The sequence below is a fragment of the Equus asinus genome, chromosome 21, assembly GCF_041296235.1.
Source record: "Equus asinus isolate D_3611 breed Donkey chromosome 21, EquAss-T2T_v2, whole genome shotgun sequence".
NCBI lineage: Eukaryota > Metazoa > Chordata > Mammalia > Perissodactyla > Equidae > Equus > Equus asinus.
This window is the reverse complement of record NC_091810.1, coordinates 88808476-88827992: the sequence shown is the minus strand read 5'-3', so window position 1 is coordinate 88827992 and position 19517 is coordinate 88808476. Positions and strand designations below refer to the sequence as shown.

Below are 19517 nucleotides of genomic sequence, written 5' to 3'. Positions count from 1 at the left end.
TTCATTTTACAGACAAGGAAACTGCAGCCCAAGTGGCCCATCGTACATCTGCTTCCCAAAGTTTAAAGGCTGAGTGAGATACAGGCAGAAGGAATGCCATCTTTGGAGTCAGGCAGTCCTACATTCAGATTCCAGCTCTGTTGCTTGCTAGCTGTGTGACTTTGGGCTCATCTCTTCCCTTCTCTGGGCCTCTCAAGGTCCTCACCTGTAATATAGGTATAACACAACCCACCCTGATGGATTATTGTGAAAATTGAGGAATAATGACTGTAAAAGTTAATGACTGGATAGCGTGGCTAGCATGCTACCTAGGAATCCATAAGCATTCAAGAGCTGGGGACTCTCATCATGGCAAATGTCATTCTGCTGGGCTGCTGCAGGGTGGGTGCTAGAATCCTGGACCCCTGACCATCAGCCGAGCTCACCATCTCACAGCCTACCTTTACTTAAAAGCAAACAACCAAACAAACAACAAGAATTTGCTTACACTCCTTTCCATCAGTTTTCTTCAATGACTATCTTGTCATCAGTAGATATTATCAGCTATCAAAAATTACCCATGCTTGTTGATGGATAAAGTTCTGTAAGTCCTTATTCTTCTTAAAGAAAAAGAAAGGAAAAAAAAGAGAGAGGCAACTCCCCACTGTTGGCGCAGAGGTTTGCTAACTAGTCGAGTCAAGGGTGAACAGCGGTACTGCCAGCTAAGCCCCAACATGTGGTGCCTGTTTGGGAGATGGTGACTCAGAAACAACCTGCAGAGGCTGCAAGACGATGAAGAAAACATTATGCGCAGCAGTGATTTTGAAAATCTGATTCCTTTATTGGGATAGAAATAGCTAAAAAAAGGTTCAGGGAAAGAATGAAAATTGAACTGGACACCCTGGTTTACTTTTGGGGGAATATGATGAATAAATTCTAACTCTGTAAAACAGGGCATGCACGCCAGGTCTCTCAGAAAACGGATCCGTGGAAGTCGAAGGTCCATGAAAAGATTGTAGATGCCCCACGGTGGGGTTTGGGAATGGGTTCCATAGCCAAGTAAGTTTGAGAAACACTTCCCTCTTGACGATTTACAATGCTCATTTATAAATGGAAGATTCTGAGAAACCCTGTATATAAGAAACCTGTGTAACGCTGTCAAACCTATCCTTTCCTGAACGATTGGCACAGAATTTCCATCAACTCCATGTAGAACAATGGCATACTGGGGAACTCCATTTGGGAAACTGTGCAAGATTGGAAATCAGAGATCTTAAAACAACCAGTGAGAAGGGCTGCCAGTTTGGCGTTTAATTTTATTGTGAGTCTCTGCTTCAACCGTTTTGGACAAAGGATACATGGCTGACTAGAAATGGACCACATTTTGCTTTCTTGTATTCCCATGTTGTTTGCGGGGGATGGAACTGCAGTGTCTGCTGTTACACAGGTTTCAGAGAGCAGAATATGGCCCTTTGCGTTCAGCTGGTTGTCATTAACCATCAGTGGGACTGTCTGGGAATGGGCAAAAAGGTAAATAAAATAAAATGAAAGTTAATCAACTTGGGCTCATCTAAGGGCTGGCAAGGAGCAGCCAGTGGCTCTCCATTGTCTTCCACGCGCCATAATTTCTTGAGAATGTTCACGTTATTACTGGACTGCGAACTCCTGATGCAATTTGAGGGTGGAAGCTAAAGGGCCAAACACAGCAATGGAGTCCACGTTAAGATATAAATTCTTTTAATGATGGAGATAATTACAACTGATTGAAGTCTGGAATTCTCTTGTCTTAATATGCAAAATGCGATACACAAAAGAAGTAAAAATGCCACTGAATCTCCTTCTTCTCAAACTGCAATGTTCGTTATCATTCGTCTCTAAAGTTCACAGAAAAGGTTCGCCTTCCTTCCTTTTTCTCACATTTTTATCCTCTACTCTCAAGCATCAAGTGCTTTCTCTTTTGTTCTTCTTAATTCATTTTCTTCCTTTCTCCCACCGTGGCCCTTTTGGGGAAAAAAAAGGAGAGAGAAAAGCTCATTCAAGTACTACAGGCTTCCCATCAGGAATATCTCTTTCAAAACTCAAGAATCGAAGCAGGAAGATATCAAAAGCTAACAGCCTTTGGTAGTGATCTATCCAAAGGAAAATGGGTGAAAATGAATTGACCATTGTTAGATTGTTATCATTCCTTTAGTCTTGACCTTTTTGTAAGTCTTAAATAAACACCCTCCAAATCTGACAGAAGTAAACTGCAAAGTTCCCACAACAGCAATCTGACAGAAAAATCATTTGTATTGATGTCAAAAAATGACATTTCTTAGCTGTGTAATAAAATAGGGATTATTAAGAGAACTAAATGTTGAATTATGCCACAAGAGTCTCATCCACATGGCAAGACCTATGAGCTAATTTGCTTGGCAGCTGCTTCATCATTTAGAAGAAGATGCATTCACCTAGAAAGTGTTTTTTAACGTGGTTCAATTTAGCTTGGTTTGACATGTATTTTTATAGTGAAAATATATTAATATTGTATATATCATTTACTAATGTTGATATTATATGTCAATATTTTATATTGATTATTTATCCAATGGCTTTTTCTATTCTCTTTCTCCAGGAAGCAAATAACTTGGAAAAAAGCACAACCAAAACAGAGAGTGCTTGGCTCTTCAGAATGTGGTACGGCTTTGACCACAAGTATCCTTTGACAGTGATGATCTCCCAGATGCAGCCGCACAGCAGAGATTAACTTCCGGCACTTAATCCCAGAGCTGTGCACTCCTGCTCTTCAAGAAACAGAGAAAGGTAAAGTGAATTCACCACCAAACTTAGCAGAAAGAATGATTTCGAAAAATACAAAGCTGTATCATCCATACTTAAAGTTACAAAGAGCTAACGGGAAATCTCTGAGAGTCAAATGAGTTTGGTATATTCATGGCAATCTAGTATTTCCAAAGCGAAGAGGTAAAATCATATAGTCCTGAGGACTGATCCATTTTACTAATTTTACTGCTCTTCCCTTTGTAGAGCTCTTACTTCCGGTTGAGTTGGCCAGGTGGACCGGACAAAGGTCCTTCCCCCTTCTCCCGGGAACCCATTCATGTGCTTGGTTTCAAACTGTAAAAAATGAAGGGAGTTGGGGCTCAGGGAAATGGATGGTCTGGGGAGAAGAATGAGTCTGGTCACCACATTATAAAATCCCAGCACTTTGTCTTCCAGGCAGATTCAAGTAAGCTTTTCCTAGTGAAGGGCAGTTTTATAATTCTAACACTCAGTGTAAACGTAGTGCCCAGACACACCTCGCCGGCGGACTCACGGGGCTGAGAAGTCAAGCCTGAACGGCTTTGCCGTTGTGAGTTGCAATAAGCCGTCCATCTTTAATCCTGAGCAAAAGCGCCACGGAAGAAAGAAAAAATCTGCGCCGAAAATTCAATGTGTTGGGTCTTTGTAGTTAGTTTTGCACAGTCACAAATCCCTCTCCTTTCAGGGAGAAAATGTCAGTCACTGGGTGATTTTAAAGCGCCTAAGCAATGATTAAAGCCACAACAGATCAGTGGGAGAGGAAGAAGAATTAAGGACAGGGAAAAGAAATTCAAAGAATAAGATGAAGAGGTAAAAGTTGAGAGGGAGAGGGGGCAAGAGAAATACAGGAAATTCACAGTAGGAAGGAAAGGAAAGCAAATTAGAGGAATGGCTGTGTAGAAAAAGAATTAAGAATGAAGTGAAGAGAAGCCAATTGAAGATTGTAGAGAGAAGCAAAAATAAAACAAAGAGAGAATTAGAGAGCAATTCTGCAAAAATAGAGCATTCTAGGAATTACAGATGGAGGTGTGGAAGGTGGAGGTTTTTCGAGGCTACGGTCTTGTTTTTCCGTAGCTCTGTTATCTGTGCACGGCGACGTCGCCTTGCTCAGTCTTGAGCTTTCCTGCACAGTGTAGGTTACCACCCTCTTGAACGCCGACCGTCTTGGCCAATAAGTCCCTCTTGGAGGTTCTGGTATCTCATTAACTACTCAAAGCCTTCCTGATCTCTCAAAGGGAAGCTGGTTCTTAAGAGGTTATGCTGGTTTGCGTTCCAAGTTGATTTCTTCTGGAAGCACAATTTTCCTCTGCCAATGCTTATTTGACAACCAAATTTGTAGGAAGTTATAAAAATTTGACATAAAGAGCACTTTTTATGTATATAAAGAATACACATAAAAACTGCTTGCTTATGATAAGATACACAGTAAGAAAGTGTCTTTTTGGGTTCCTGAACCCAATTTCCAACTTGCGGGGGGAGGGGGGGCCTCCCCACATGTCCAAGCGATTCTCTGCACACCAGCTCGGTGTACTACAATTCAACTCATTTCTGACAGTACCTACTTAGAGATAGCGTCTCAGAGGTCAGGGCCCATCCCACAGGACTGCCCCCACCACCACCTCAGACACCAGTGACAAGCCCAGGTTGTTACCTCTGCTTCTGACCCACTGGCTATAGACTATAGATAGTTCCCATGACCTCCTCCTTGGGTTTGGTTAATTTGCTAGAGCGGCTCACAGAACTCAGAAACATTTTACTTGCAGAGCATCGGTTTATTACAAAAGTATACAACTCGGGAACAGCCAAATGGAAGAAATGCATAGGGCAAGCTACGGGAAAAGGGCACAGAGCTTCCATGTTCTTTCTGAACGTGACGCTCTCCCCAAATCTCTACATGCTCACCAACCCGGAAGCTCTCAAAACCCTGTCCTTTGGGGTTTTGTTGGAGGCTTGTTACAGAGGCCTGACTGATTAAATCATTGACTATTGGTGAGTGAACTCCATCTCCGGTCCCACCCTCTCCCCAGGGGTGGGAGAGTGGGGACTGAAAGTTCCAACCCTCTAATCACATGTTTGGTTTCCTGGCAACCAGTTTCCATCCATAGGTGCAGGGCCAAAAGTCACCTCCTTAACCTAACAAAGGATACCTTTGTTGCTTTCATCATTTAGGAAATTCCAAAGGTTTTAGGAGCTCTGTACCAGAAACGGGGACTAAAACCAAATATATATTTCTTATTATTAATCACAATATCACAAAATAGTAAATCAGAAATGAGATAAAAGACGTTTTTGTTCAAATTCTGACAATGCTGTGAGGAATGCTTTACAATGCAGAAAAGGAGTAACGTGGAAAAAAATACCTTGGAGACAAGAAAATGAAAGTGGGAACCCACCCAGATTTTTAGCTTAGAGCTGTGACACTAAATTCAGATGATGTCATAGTTTTTGTCTCACTTTTCACCAGGGGTTTATTTCCATATGATTATGGACAGGTTGGCAAAAAACAAAAGCAGATTTACACTCTCAGTAATATCTCTTCTCGGGGTAATTTGTCCTCCTGTGCATTTGTTCCAAAATTGCAGTGCACAAATATATTTGCACTCAGACAACCAAGTTTTTATATCCTAGTTATGCTCCGAATTCATACCCAGAGAGCAGCAAACCAACCAGTTTCCACTCTGTGACCTCTCGATAGATCTGTGGTTTTGGAGACAAATTATCCACTTGGCATTTATGTTCTTTCTATTGTCCGCCTAGAACCCAGGTCATGTGCCCCATGAACCTCATAGGTAGGCTATGCCAGCGACCGTCAGTGGAGGAGGATCCCCCAGTCCGGGTCAGGTTGCCTGGCCCAGGTCAAAAGGAAATTGTTGTGAGCCTGAAAGAAACGGATTATGCGGTGTGGAGCTATGCAAGTTTCGTTTCAATAAAATTGCGTCATGCAAGTGAGGCATCATAAAGAATTACTGACAAAAGACAAAGAAGAATAAATAAGGCTCCACATGCACCTGTATCAGTCAGGATTCTCCAGAGAAACAGAAATAGAACCAGTAGGAGTACATATACATACACATACGTGCACACACATATACACACATATAAACGTACATAAACATAGATTTATTTCAAGGACTCTGTTTATGCGATTGTGGGGGGCGGCAAGTCCAGAATTTGTAGGGCAGGCTCTCAGTCTAGAAACTCTCGGGCAAGGGCTGATTCCTTCTTCCTCAGGGAAACCTTAGTTTTGCTCTTAAGGCCATTCAACGGATTGGATGAGGCCCACCCACATTATTGAAGATCATCTCCTTTGCTTAAAGTCAACTGATTATTGATGTTAACCTTCACAGCCACACCTAGGTTAGCGTTTGAGTGAATAACTGGATATCCTAGCCAAGTTGACACATGAAACTAAACATCACAGAATTCAACTCACATTCAATTCACGCCCAATATTCAGACCCGAGGATAGAAAGACTATCTTAAGTCACCATTGGTATCAATAAAACAAGCCACTGTTGCTCACAAAGTTTTGTTTTCTTTTTATACTTTTTCATAGCAAAACTAATAAGCATATACATGCCCATAAAATGTTTCCAAAAAGCACAGGAGAATAAAAATAATAAAAATTAACATTCAATGAGGATGAACAATGGCCAAGTACCATGTTGAGTGCTTTACCGTTATAATTTCATTGCACCTCCCAGCTCTGTAGGAGGTTGGGATGGTCTGGAGAGTCTAATGGACACAAGTGGACTGCTGATTGTGTCGGCCTCTGCTGAAACAGCCTGGGCTCCCGTGCTCAAGAGCCTTGTTGGAAGCCTATGGTGCCAAATTGATGGTTAATTAAGATTTCATTGTAATTCAATGTGGGCAGCAATTCTGAGTCATGCAGTGCAAAGAAGAAATTGAGGGCGGGGGATGAGCAGGGGAACTATGTTATGAGCACCGAGGCTTTCCCACAGGGTACATTAGTTCATTTAATCCTTATAACCACCCTTTTTATTTAATTTAATTCTCACAATCACCCTCTTTGAAATGGAATAAACAAAGTCTCAGAGAACTTAAAGAACTTTCTTAAGGTTCCACAGCCAGCGTCAGTTCTTTGATTCAAGCCCAGATCTCTCTCACTCTAAAGTCCATTAATATACTTAAATGAACATTATCACTGATAACTCTAAGTCCATGTTATCACTTACTCTATATGCAAAACCCCAACTCATTATTTCATAAAGTCACTATTACAGCAATGACTATTAAGACTGCTTACCTTATGTAGTGCAGAGCTCATATCTCAAGCATCGGTTGAAGACACAGGGTGAGAAGGTTGAGGTCCTGGTTGGTCACCCTAAGAACACTTCCATAAAGGAGTCCCCAAGTTTCTGAGTCAGGGCCTCAACTTTTCAGCTGTAGAAAGTTAAATATGCCAAATACTCCAAGAATGGTTTAATTCCATAGAGATGGATGCACTCCAGCCAAGCTCAAAGGAAGCACCAGTATAAACCAGACACCAAATTCCCAAATCACCATATATATCCCCCTGGGGAGGAATATCCCTTCCCGGCCAAGAGAAGGCTCAAGTCACCATCTGGTCCCTAGTATCCCTCTGGCCCCCTCTCCTACTTTTCTCCCAGGATCCCTCCGCCCCAGCCACCCTGGCTTCCTGAGACACACCCAGCACCTTCCTGCTCCCCGGCCTTTGCGCTGGCAATTCTCTCTGTTTGGGATGCTCTTCCCTCAGACTTTCACATGCTTCCCTCCCTCCTCTTTCATTCAATTTGTCACTGACTTTCCTGGCTCCATATTTAAATCAGCAGTCCCAACAGGAGCACTCCCACACCCCTTCCTTGCTTTGTTTTCTCCGTAACACTTACCATCTGACACAGTATGTACTTTATTTATTGATTTTAGTACTGTCCTCCAACCAGGATATATCTTTTCCGGGGACAGGGATTTGGGTCTCTTTTCATTCACTGGTATGTCCTCAGGGCATAGAATAGTGCCTGGCACATAGTGGATACTCGATAAATATTTGTTTATGAATGAATGAATGGATTGAGCAAGCAAGCAGTATTTTCTATCTGGGGCTCCTTCATTCTGGACATTGATATACATGAAAATCCAATTAATTACCTGAAGGTCACTAGGTGAGTCTGAAAGCAGAAGAAGGCAGAGTGAGTTATCTTAGTGTTTTCTCCCAGGCTGCCCTTTGGCACACAAAGTACACACCCCATCTAGACATCCACCCCCTAGCCTCAGTGTCCCTGTCCCTAAGCAGAGACAGCCACCACGACACACTTGGATCGCTGTTGCCACACTGACCTCCTTCCTATGGTTGGACCACCCTTTCTTAGGTTCAATTAGTACACCCAGTCTGGTACATTCAAGCCTGGCCCTGGCTTAGAAGCCATTCTCTGTCTTGGTGACTGAATACATATTACCTCACCGATCATGTGTTGAGTTTCTTAGTATACAGAACTCAAAATTTTACAGCCACCTATCATCCTCACTAACGATCTCCTATAATGAGAAGGTTAGAAGCAGAAATTGATGTCCCTTTATTCATATTTTAAGACACCAGATAAAATGATTTGCTTGGATTCACAGTGTTACAGCCAGCGTGGGAATCTTAGGTTGCCTTATTCATCAGTGACTAATGATCCTGCCGGACTGTCTGCTTCCTACAGTCTCTTTCCTCTCTATCATTTATCATCTCTTTCCTTAAGCGTGTGTATATATTGGTCTTACAAATGGGAATGACACAGTATAAGAATGACCTTTTCCACATTAAAAAGGGCAGCCTACAATCATTTTTAACACTTCCTGTAAGGACAGGGTTCGGAGAGCTTCCGGGTTGTTGTATCAACTGAAAAGAAGGAGCTATCATGTGGTTGCCAACACTTTACATACTTGTAAAGAAAGCACAAAGATAACAATGGGTTGGCAAGTTGACACAGTACTAGAATTACATAAAGCCATGTGAATGGAGACTTCCTTCCCATCATTGGTTTGGAATGAAGAGCGCACTGAGGTGTTACCAGCAAAAGGAAAGGCCCATGGTGGGTGTGGACACCACAGCTCTTGAGTTTTCCATTAAAGAACCTGGCCAAGAAAGTGGCAGATACCAGACCCCCTCCTATACCGAAGAGTGACAGGCTGGAGCTGCAATCCCGGAAAAGTAAACACAAACATCAGGACCATTCAAAATGACACTTGGAATCAAGTAGTTAATGGATTTAAATGTAATGGCATCATAGTCTTAATAAAAGGGGGGTGTCTTCCCCTCCTAAAACTTGACAGAATTCATTATATCCCACACAGTCACGCTTATTTTAAATCATAGGTATGAATATTGTGAGCAGCAATTTCCATTCTAAATGATGATCCCTTATTTTTGTTCTTATTCTGACTAGCTGAGGCATCCATGAATTATTTATCGGGGTAGGACTGTGGCCTTGTGAATGACTTGAGTTTACTTCACAAAAAACTCTCAAAGGAACAAGGAATGTTAGCTCTATGAGCCCTGTTTTATAAATGAAGCATGAGCCCAGAGGAGGGAAAAGGCACGTCTAAGGTTACTGCTGCGCTTGAAGCCAGCATTCGTAATCAGGGAGCAGGCTCTGTCCACCCGCAGATCCCAAGGGTCCTGGTGTGGGTGGTCCAGCCGCTGAGTTCTGGCAGCATTAATATATGTGTGATGCTACTGTTGTAAGTGTGCCTGGCATACAATTGATACTTCCATGTGATGGCTTCTTCCGTGGCTCATGAAAAGCTTCAGCAGTCTGGAGTGGGCCTGTTTACTCTCAGCAGCGAGCAGGATAGATAGCACAGAATGTAAGTAAGACAGCTCGCACTCACCTTTATTGAGCGCCTACTATGTGCCAGGCTGTAGACTAGGTACTAACAGAGAGGGTCGGGTTGGGAGGCAGGACCTTCATGAAGTCTTGCATACCTGCCTCATTAAAATGAATCATGACCCCAAAGTCCTTTGAAATGACAGGTGGTCCTTAGCATAGGAAAGAGAGTCACTGGCATCACCAGAGTTTAATGGGAGGGCCTCTTTAAGGGAGCGATAAATTAAAATCATTTGTAACCTTCACTTGTACAATGTAACCAGATAACTCCTTGAGTGGTTTCAGAAAGCACTAAAACTTCAAACTATTTGAAACAAACTTAAGCCATCAACTTTCTAAAGACTCTCCCTAAATACAGCCCCAATGGTATCCCACATGAGGGTGCACGTGGCATTTTAATTGCTCCCCTGGGAAGCTGGGTCTAGGGAAGAGCTTACCTTGCACTGGGCAGCAGTGCAGCCCCCACTCCTACCCAGGTAGTTAATCCATTGGGTACTCAACTTGGCTGTTCCTCGTCCTTGGCCTCGCAGGTGCTTGTATAGAAAGATCTTGTAGATAGCCCTTGACTTAGCACCTAAGTGAAATGAAATTAAAACTCCCTAGAAGAAAATACTGGCTTCCTGGATCCTTGTGTTCCCATGAATTTTGGTAAGAATCAATGTAGGAGAATGTTACCAGTACCAGTCTCTCGTTCGGGTCATAACTTGGGTCTCCCATGATTTCTTCCTCCATATAATGGGAATAATAAACAATATCCTTTGTTGTGACTAAATCCATCAGAAAAGTTGACTAGTTATTAAAACAACTTCTTAATGATGGTAACTTGTTCACTTGCCTCTCAGAGCCAAAACATGATTAAAACAGTTAAATAGAACAGTTTTCTCAAGACCGTATGGCCTAAATACTTTGCAATGTTCTGTAATTGGACTAAAACTCTTCTGGAGCCCTGACAAGTGGCTACAAGTATGACACTGTAAATTGTTGGCCGAACATGTGGGATCCCCCACTGTGAATGGGCAAAGTTGTGGATCCCAAGATGATAGCTGAGTTTTCTAGAATAATCCTAGGATTCCACAAGAGATTTGACATCCCTGATTTGTTTTGCCTTTTCCCTGTAAAAGTTTTAATAATATTTCTATTACATGAGAATGCTTTCTCGTTTCATCTTCACTTTAAGAAAATGATATGAAAATATGGATTCACATAAACGAGAAATCAGAAAGTGACCCCTGCTCTTCTAGAACAGATTCATAAAATAAGTTCTTTTAAGTCCAATTTTTAAAAACGTAATGATCACTTTCTCACTGAAAAGCACTATATTAGACTCTCTTCATTTCTCTATCTACTTATTTCTTCATCACACGTTTATCAAGAGCCTACCTTGACCGGGTGCTCTCCTGGGCACCAGGGGTACAGCCACTGACAATTTCGTGCAGAGCTTACATTCCAATCTGGTTCTGTTTTTCAATTTCTGATTTGCAGATATCTTTTCAGGAACGTGACTATGATATAAAGAAAGATGCACCGAGACATTCCACCATTGGTTTTTGTCAGACAGGGGAGAGTCTGGCGGTCAGGATTTACTGATTTGCTATTGTAGCTTATCCACTTACTAGCTGTGTAATTTGAGGAAAGTTCTTTGCCTCTGTGCCTCAGGCTCTCAGCTGCAAAATGGGGATAATAGAAGTCCTTACTTCATAGGTTTGTTTTGAGGATTAAGTGACGTAGCGTGAAGCACTTAGGAAAGTGCTCAATAACGTGAGATTTATTATTATCATTACTGCCCGTTGATATCTCCATCTGTTAAATGGGGGCATCATGTAATGCGTTCAGTCGTCATTGTCATTTATTGTCTCTGAGCGACCGAAATACTCATTATTTTGTATGCTTGTGATAATTTTTAGTTGCAACAGCCATATTTTAATGCCGTTAGAAAGTCTTCAGTCTCCATAAACAAAGGTTCCACTTAAGCTGTAAATGAGCCCTAATTCCTCTTCTTGGATCTCGAGTAAATGGATGTAGCTGGTGTTTGGCCCTTCCTTTGTGTGCCCAGTTCTGCACATGTGATTGACTCATTTATGATTTTTCTAAGTTACAGTCCATCGTCTCATCATTATTTTTCTGGAAATTACACCACAGATAGCAATTTTGCCTTGATAGAGAAGTGCAGCAATTTTTCTGTTTCACAATGGAAGCAATGCCAGCCTTTGGAGACGATTATTCCTCTCGCGCCTTCTTGTGATAAAGGAGATCTTTCAATTGAACCTTTCAGGTGAAGCCATCATGTTTTGTCGTTAGTGGTGTGATGTTATATTTGAAGATTTCTAGGTCGGTATGGAATCATTTTATTAGGAAAGAGGGAGAAGGGAAAAAATGTTAAGACTCACAAAAATAAATGTATTACCTTAATGTTGCCAGTTTTGAATTTAGTTTTAATATTTCTTCCCCATTAGAAAAAAGAGTATTTTACTTGAATTTTCTTTATTTGCTACTTGGTCACTCCTTCTCAACTGCAGGAGCCAAGACTTTTTCAGGCAGCCAACAAATTCGTGAGCTACTAGAGACACGTTATCAGCATGAGCCGTGGCTGCCAGCCTCACATATTATCACCTGACAGGGAGACACGGGCCGGGTCTGACTCGTGGACCACAGTATTCAGCCCTTGTCTGCATGTGAAGCTGTGGCAAGCACAGCACAAAGCACGTGGACAGACGTGGCCCTGCCCTAATTAAAGTTCACTTCACAAGGTAGATGGTGCTGACATATTCTCCACCTGTCAAACCAACTCATAAATAAGAGTGGCAAAGAGATAAGTGCGCTGGCGGTTAAGGGAGGAAGAGACTGTTGGAGAAATAAATACTGTTCCAGCCATGTGGGAAAGAGTCCGTGGAGGAACTGGGATTTCCTAACACGAAATTAAACAATGGAAAGGGAGGAAGAGCATTCTGAGCAGAAGGAATAACATGGAGGAAAGTCCCATGACAGGTGTGGCATGAATAGCTGAAAGGAGCCGGAATAAACCCGCCTGCAAGGCACAAAATTGGAAGAAAGAAGAGAAAGGAGATAGTCTCCAGGGAAGAGTGGAGTCAGCCTTTGAAGCAAAGGGCGAGACTCTCATTCCCTATACCCAGTGTAACTAGAATTCTCTCTCGCTGCTACTAATTTTATATTTTTGTTGAGTGACTCAGAGGGCTAAAGGTAGAGCAATGTGTCACATGCTTAAGAGTCTTCCAAAGTTTCCTTTCTGTCACAAATCTGATTCATCTGTATGACAGTAGTTTATCAGGTACCTACACATTTAATGCTTCCAGAATTGGATTTAGTTTTACTATATCTTCCCCTGAAAAAAAATGTGTTTTGTTTAAATTTTCTTCAATGATTTTAACTGAATTTAGTTTTAATACTTCTTTCCTAGAAAAAAGTATATAAGTATGTCTTCTAGTTTCTTCTGAAGCCACAGAGACAAATAAATGGTGGTTGCCCTCAAGATGCCAGCATCCTAATGAGGTTGAGACAGCAGCCACCAATGCACTAAGAGCTATACTAAGGTTATGAGCAAAAAGAGTTATGGAAGCCAGAGGGGGTCATAGCCCGCTAGCCAGCTTTGGAAAATCAAGGAAGCCACACAGAAGTAAGTTTGGAAATAGATGAGAAAAATGTAAGAATCTATAAGGAGCTGAGCCAAGGATGTGAAGGACTTTCTGGCAATGGAAACAGCTCAGGCAAAGGCATAAATAGGGTATGAGGTGTTCAGAAAATGGTGGGAGTTTCAGAGCGACTGGATCAGTGGACAGTAAAACTGGAGAGTTATCATGGACAGACGGGGCAGGACCAAACATGTTGTGGTCAAGAAAAAAGATTTTCTCTTATTGCCAGCAGGAGACCAACACAGCGCTTTAAGCAGAGTCACACAGTCCAGTTGGTTATAATGAAGACAACTGGTGGTCGCGTGGAAGGAGGTGTGACAGGGAGAGCAATAAACCGAGCATGCTTCTGTACAGTTGCTCCTGAAGACGCCCACAAGTTTTCTATGTAGATAAAAGGACAGAAATGTTCTGCTTGTCTATTTTGGAACACTGAATATGATAATATAAATTATCATTTCACTCAGAGGTAGATTCTTAAATTTCCAGCGGCGAACGTGATCCCACGGTGTAATGGTGCGGGTCTCCCAGAACGCTTTCTAGTTAAAAAGCCAGCTCAGCCTCTCAGCTCAGCTCCTGGTGTTGACCTATCCCTGGTGAGAAGGGGGAGAACCTCTGACAGAGATTTTAACTGATCTCACGGAAAATGATGAAGTAAAATTCACTTTGAAAGAAAAGCCTGCTTTTTGTTCCTAAACTGGTAAACCAGATAAAACAGAATGCCGCCAGCCCTTCGGCCACACTCGGTCTCCTGGGACAGCTGCTTGCCAGTGGTAGCTGAGGCTGTGGGCTCTTAAGTGTAGGGGAAGAAGCACAGGAGAGCTAACCTTTTACCCAAGGAAACAGACACATCCTCAAACCATTGCCTTTGACATACCTTGAAGCCATTTCCTTGGGATTCCTTGAAATCCACCAGTGTGTTGGGTTTCACCGACCTGTTGCTCATAAATGTGGCCAGAGCTGAGTTCTGGCTTCTATGCACAGGCTCCTAAGCAAGTCGATCCCAACCCTTTACCGTGGGTGTATACCTGCAACAGGAAAGGCCGTAACTGCTTTGTCCTTTGCTCACTACTCTTTCCCAGCAACCTCGAGCACCTCTCCCCGCGTGCATCCTCACTACCGCCTAGCCCTCTGCTGGCAGCTGCCAAGCCCTTTGCCTTTCCCTCCGCTGCTTCATGCGGACATAGATCCTACCCGGAGCTCCCAAGAGCAGTGTGGCTGCCCAAGGCCAGCTGCAGGCACTGCAGACTCCAGGTGCTGAGGGAAGAGGGGACCCCACTGAGAAGCAAGTACCCCACATCTTAAACAGCTCCAGCGGCACAAGGTCAAAAGCTGGGTCTTTAGCTTGACCAATTCTTTTTCCTTTCCTTTTTTCTTTTACTCTTAGCCTGAAGTCCTCAGGCCTTCTCTGAACTGAAATGTTCAGAAGATGAACATGATGGTAATGGGTAATTGTACAAGCAGTTTGCAAACATCAAGTGCTTCATAAGGTTGAAATGATACTAAATTCAGTGACAGGTTTGTAGGCCTGAAGGCCCTCAGACTCACTATGCAGATATAAACAAGGAGTTTTATTACATTTTTATTATTTTTAAATTCTAGCTGATTTCCTGCCATATTCAGGGTTATGACGAGCACATCAGTCTCCTCTCAGTCTACAGACATGCCTTATCGAGGACTCTTCCTCCCCAGCTCTCTGGTGCCCACACATCCCACTCCTGTGAAGATGTCCCGCTGTGAAATGCGTGCACCCTCGTCCTTCATCACTGGCCCTTTAAGAATTCCTGTCCTTACATGATCTCATTTATATGTGGAACCTAAAACAGTCAAATTCATGAAAGCAGAGATTAGAATGGTGGTAACTAGGGACTGGGGGTTGGGGAAATGGGGAGATGTTGGTCAAAGGGTAAAAAGTTTCATTTATGCTGGATGAGAAAGTTGTGGAGCTCGTCTGTAGACCATGGTGACTAGAGTTAAAAATACTGCATTGTGTGCTCAAAATGTGCCAAGAGAGGAGATCTTAAGTGTTCCTACCACAAAACAAAATGGTAACTAGGTGAGGTGATGCGATGTTAGTTAGCTTGTGTGGTAATCATTGCACAACATATGCGTACGTCAGAAAATCACGTTGTACACCTTAAATAGATACAATTTTTATTTGTCATTTATACCTCAATGAAGCTGGAAGAAAACAAATGCCTACCCTTGGCCTTCCAGCAAGTGGAAGGTGGTGCTCTCCAGCTGAGGCCCTTCCTTCCTGGCCCAGCCTTTGTGAGAACTGTTTGTATTCCTGTTAGGAATTCAGACGAAATCCTTGATGAACAAATCTCACTTGCTCACTCGGTCTTTTGCAAACCTTTGAAAATGCTGTCTAGGCCATTTAGAAGAGACACATAAGATTTAAACCAGAGTTTTCCAAACTGCTAATCAGGACCCATTAGTGGTTCTCAAAATCAATTTAGTGGGTTCCTAACCAGAACTTTTTAACAAATGAAAGTAGACTAGAGAGAATAAAATACTGCATTGCAGAATTAGAAGTCAATACTATTTCATGAAACCTGTTCAGGGGTGTGTGTGTGTGTGTGTGTGTGTATACACTAGTTTGTGATAGAAAATGTGTTTCTTAATGGGAGTCATGATCAAAAAGATTTAAAATCTTGATCTACGCCAGCCTCACACCCTTATCCAGGAACTCTCAGGCCTTGTCCCCAATTGTTCAAAGTGCCGGGTAAGTTGGACAAGGAGCTGTAAGAGCTCAGAGAAAAGGAGCCATCAGGGCTTTTGTGGAAGAGCTCATGGAGTTAGCGGATTTGAGCTGGACTTTGAGAAAAAGGTAGGATATGACAAGTAGAAACTGGAGGAAGCCAGATGAAAGGCTGGACAAAGGAGAAGAGCAACACAGAGCCGCGAGTAGAGCGAACATGAAGCTCGGGCTCCTGGGCCTGCCTCGGCCCCCCGGCTATGGAGCCACAGGTGCTGGGCCTGCTCAGGGCCACTGTTTGTTAATCTGTAAAACGAGGATAATCATATCTGCCCCGCTTAGTAACTGCAATTTTCAAATGGAATAAGGTAAGTGAAACCACTTTGAAAACAGGCAGTACCCAACAAACCCAAGGTCTGCTTATTACATTTTTCCAGGCAGAGCAAAGGTCTCAGGTAAAGGTGAGAACGTGGGAAAGTATTAGATGTGCTTGGGGTGAAGTGAGGATGGCAGTGTGGCACATTTAGGGTTGACTGTTAGAGCAGAAGGGACTAAAAAGCTGTGTTCAGGGAAATCTGTAAGGATTTTGAGTATCAGATGAAGGTGTCCAGATTTAATTCAGTAGAAAACAGGGAACTGGACAATTTGTAGAGACACAGGAGTGACACAGTCCTGTTTTAGAAAGATTGACCTAACAGCATTGATTAGGGAGAAGTCACAAGGGTCTAAATGTTGGCAGGTTCAATAGGAATAGAAAGGAAAGGGATAGATGCTAGAAAACTCTGGCCCCAAATCCACAGACTCCGCTGCTGCATTACGGGGGGTATCGGGGCACAGAGAGGAAGGGCCAGGGAGGCGCAGTTACAAGGAAGCGGGTGGCTGGGGGTTCCAGCCCTCATGACTGGCTTCTGCTTGCCATTCACAGAAGGAGGGGAGGCAGGACGCCTACTCACGTGGGGAGGAGACCAGTGGTTGGTTCTCCCCAGGTGGAAACCTGCTTCCATGAACCTGCTCCACGTTCTTGCTGAGCCCATTCTTTGCAACAAGCCACTCGCCCAGTCTTGCCTCACAAATGGAGTTCTCTAGACCTCTGAGTGAACGTGTTTCTCTTTCTTCTGAGCTGCTGTCTCATAGGGAGATTCTCCACAATTAACTTCTTACTCAAAAGGAGGTAGAACAGTTATTTTAGCTGTTTGTGAAAATTCAGTCTCATCAACTTGTCTTCTGTTTGTAGACTTTGCTTAAATTAACCCTCAGGTTAACCTATGTTATGAATACAGCGCTGATACCATATCCCACCAAGTCAAGTTCAAACTCATTAGCCTGGAGCAGCATGGAGCATGAGTCAAACAGCTCAGTCTAGATCTGCGCCACTGACTACTGGTGTGATGTTGGGAAGTTACTAGAACTCTCCGAATCTTGATTTCCTAATCTGTAAAATGACGATGATAATCATGTTAATAATACCTGTCTTTCAGGATGGCTGCGGGATTTGGATATTAAACTTAACATACCTAGCCTAGGGCTTAGGAAAAAATAGGCCCTCAATAAAGGGCTGCTATTGTTATTATTATCCGAGGACCAGAATTGATGTGCTCCACCCTCCTTCCTAACCACATGCCACAGCTTCTCCCTGGTTCCCTGGGATGAGGTTTACCCAGGTTCCACCCTAGAAAGGGAGCTGCCAGGGCTGACCTGGCAGCACCCGCCTCTGCGGGAGCAAAAGGGCTGCCACTGCACCTCTCCTCTCGGGTAAACGCCATTAAGCCCCTCTACAGGTTCCTCAGGCAAGTTATTATGTTCCAGCTCGACAGTGGTCTGAAAATGCCACAAATCCCTCTCTGGGAGTAAACACACAGACGTAGGACTACGCCGTGTGTACCACTGCCGTCTCCCAGTAGCCAGGGGCAAGGGGCTGGGGGTGGGGGAAGACTGGGTCCCCATGGCTGCAGCCAGCAGAGACCTGGGACAGCTGGCTTCCTCCTGCCCCATTATCAGGAGAATCTTTGGGGATCTTATCAGGCCACGGAAATAAACTGTCTATTTTTCTATCATAAAATATGGCTGCAAGAATTATATTCAAGCAATTATTTAAGTGAATAGAGTGTTCCTTGTGAGAAAAGTCAGGTATTCTCCAGATTAAACCAGAAATCACATTCAAAACACATGCATTAGGGCCCCAGAGGTCACAAAGCAGCAAGGTTACCAGTCAGAAGTTCCGGTTTGGGGCCCCGGCTTTGCTGGCCATGTGAGCCTGAGCCAACCCCTCTGAGCTTCAGTTTCCCCATCCAGAAAGTCAATGGAATGCCCCTTCCAGTTCTTTAACAAAAGCCACTCCCCGACAAGAGGCAGTGCTGGCAAGTCCAGAACCCCTGAGGCCTTGACGGCCCTCGATTTCTCTGCACGTTTCTCAATAGGCTTGGAAATTAGAGCTCGTTTTCAGTCTTTTATGTCTATTTATGCTTTCGATCAAAACTATATTGCACAATGGAGGTGCTTAAAACACATTATTCTGTGAGAATTTGCCCAAACCAAAGCTACTTTTACGAGCTAGAGTATATCCCATGGTTTTGTGTAAAGAAAGGAAAGAGACGCCTGGCTCTCTGTTCCATGCTTGGAATCTATTTTCCAGAAATACAGTGCACTTGTCGTGTTTTTCTCCTCACAAATTTAACAGAATGTGATGGCCCTGTTTGATGGCATATTGTAAATAAAGGTACTTTCTTAGACTCCTAGGAAGTAAATACTTGACATATTAACTTCCTATGATTCAATCACAGGAAGCAGACACGAAAATGAAGGAAAGAAATGGAATACAGTCCACCACGCTGCCATCAAAGCTCCTTACCTGCCCATCTAGCTTCCAGCATGACCTGAATTTACCCCATTTCTTATAGAAACAGAGGAAAATTCTTACATCATTCCTGACCGGCCATGAACTCATCTTTTTGATGACGCTCCTTAAATTGATTGTCATCTCACAAATATTTTTTCTAACTGGATCCCCTTCATCGTCTTGGTTTCGGAGTAATTCTTTCAAGACAGAGTTAGAAACAGCTGCTCACTCAATGATTGTCTATAAAATACGTCTCAAGTATTTGAAAGAAGGGTTGAAAAGGCAGCTCTCCCAAGTCAAATAGAGTGGCTGTCGCCGAGAGCGGGCAGGGTGACGACTCTGTTGGCCTTTTTGCTCTAGTATAGAGCAGGAGGCATTCCTCTCTCTTCACAGGGGGATACTGAGGCTCAGCAAACCTGGGACTAAAACCCAGGGCATGGGACGCCCCACCCCAGGGCCTTTGCTCTGTCTTGTGCTTTATATTTATAACTTGACCTCAACTGGGTGTCGTTTCCATTTGACTGCCGGTTTAGCTGAAAATGCCGGCATTTTCTTAGAAGAAATTCTCTTTGGAGGAATTTTGAATTGTATTTCTACTCCTTCATTTATCTGTTTCCTTGAGCGGTCTTTTTGATTCCCCTTTTATCTTTCTCACCAACCCATTTGTTCATGCAAGCAAAGGAAACTATTCTTGATCCTTTCCCACC

General features: G+C 43.2%; 1 protein-coding gene and 1 long non-coding RNA gene across 9 annotated transcripts in view; one reads left to right on the top strand and one right to left on the bottom strand.

Moving 5' to 3' along the window:
- The window catches only part of SLC9A9 (solute carrier family 9 member A9), a 511724-nt gene that overhangs the window by 413386 nt on the left and 78821 nt on the right, over positions 1–19517 (top strand). The window contains exon 14 of the mRNA XM_014852057.3: positions 2594–2673. Coding sequence (XP_014707543.2) covers positions 2594–2673 — 80 coding nt within the window. The remainder of the gene's footprint in view (positions 1–2593; positions 2674–19517) is intronic.
- The window catches only part of LOC123279260 (uncharacterized), a 94375-nt gene continuing 75685 nt past the window's right edge, over positions 828–19517 (bottom strand). For 3 of the 8 annotated variants that reach the window (XR_011496631.1, XR_011496637.1, XR_011496638.1), the window contains exons 6-7: positions 14151–14301; positions 2680–11953 (exon numbers count right to left, since the gene is read on the bottom strand). This is a non-coding gene — a long non-coding RNA (uncharacterized lncRNA). Of the gene's footprint in view, positions 1980–2679; positions 11954–14150; positions 14302–19517 lie in introns of those variants that run through there. The other 5 variants (XR_011496633.1, XR_011496634.1, XR_011496635.1 and 2 more) reach the window with 5 other exon arrangements.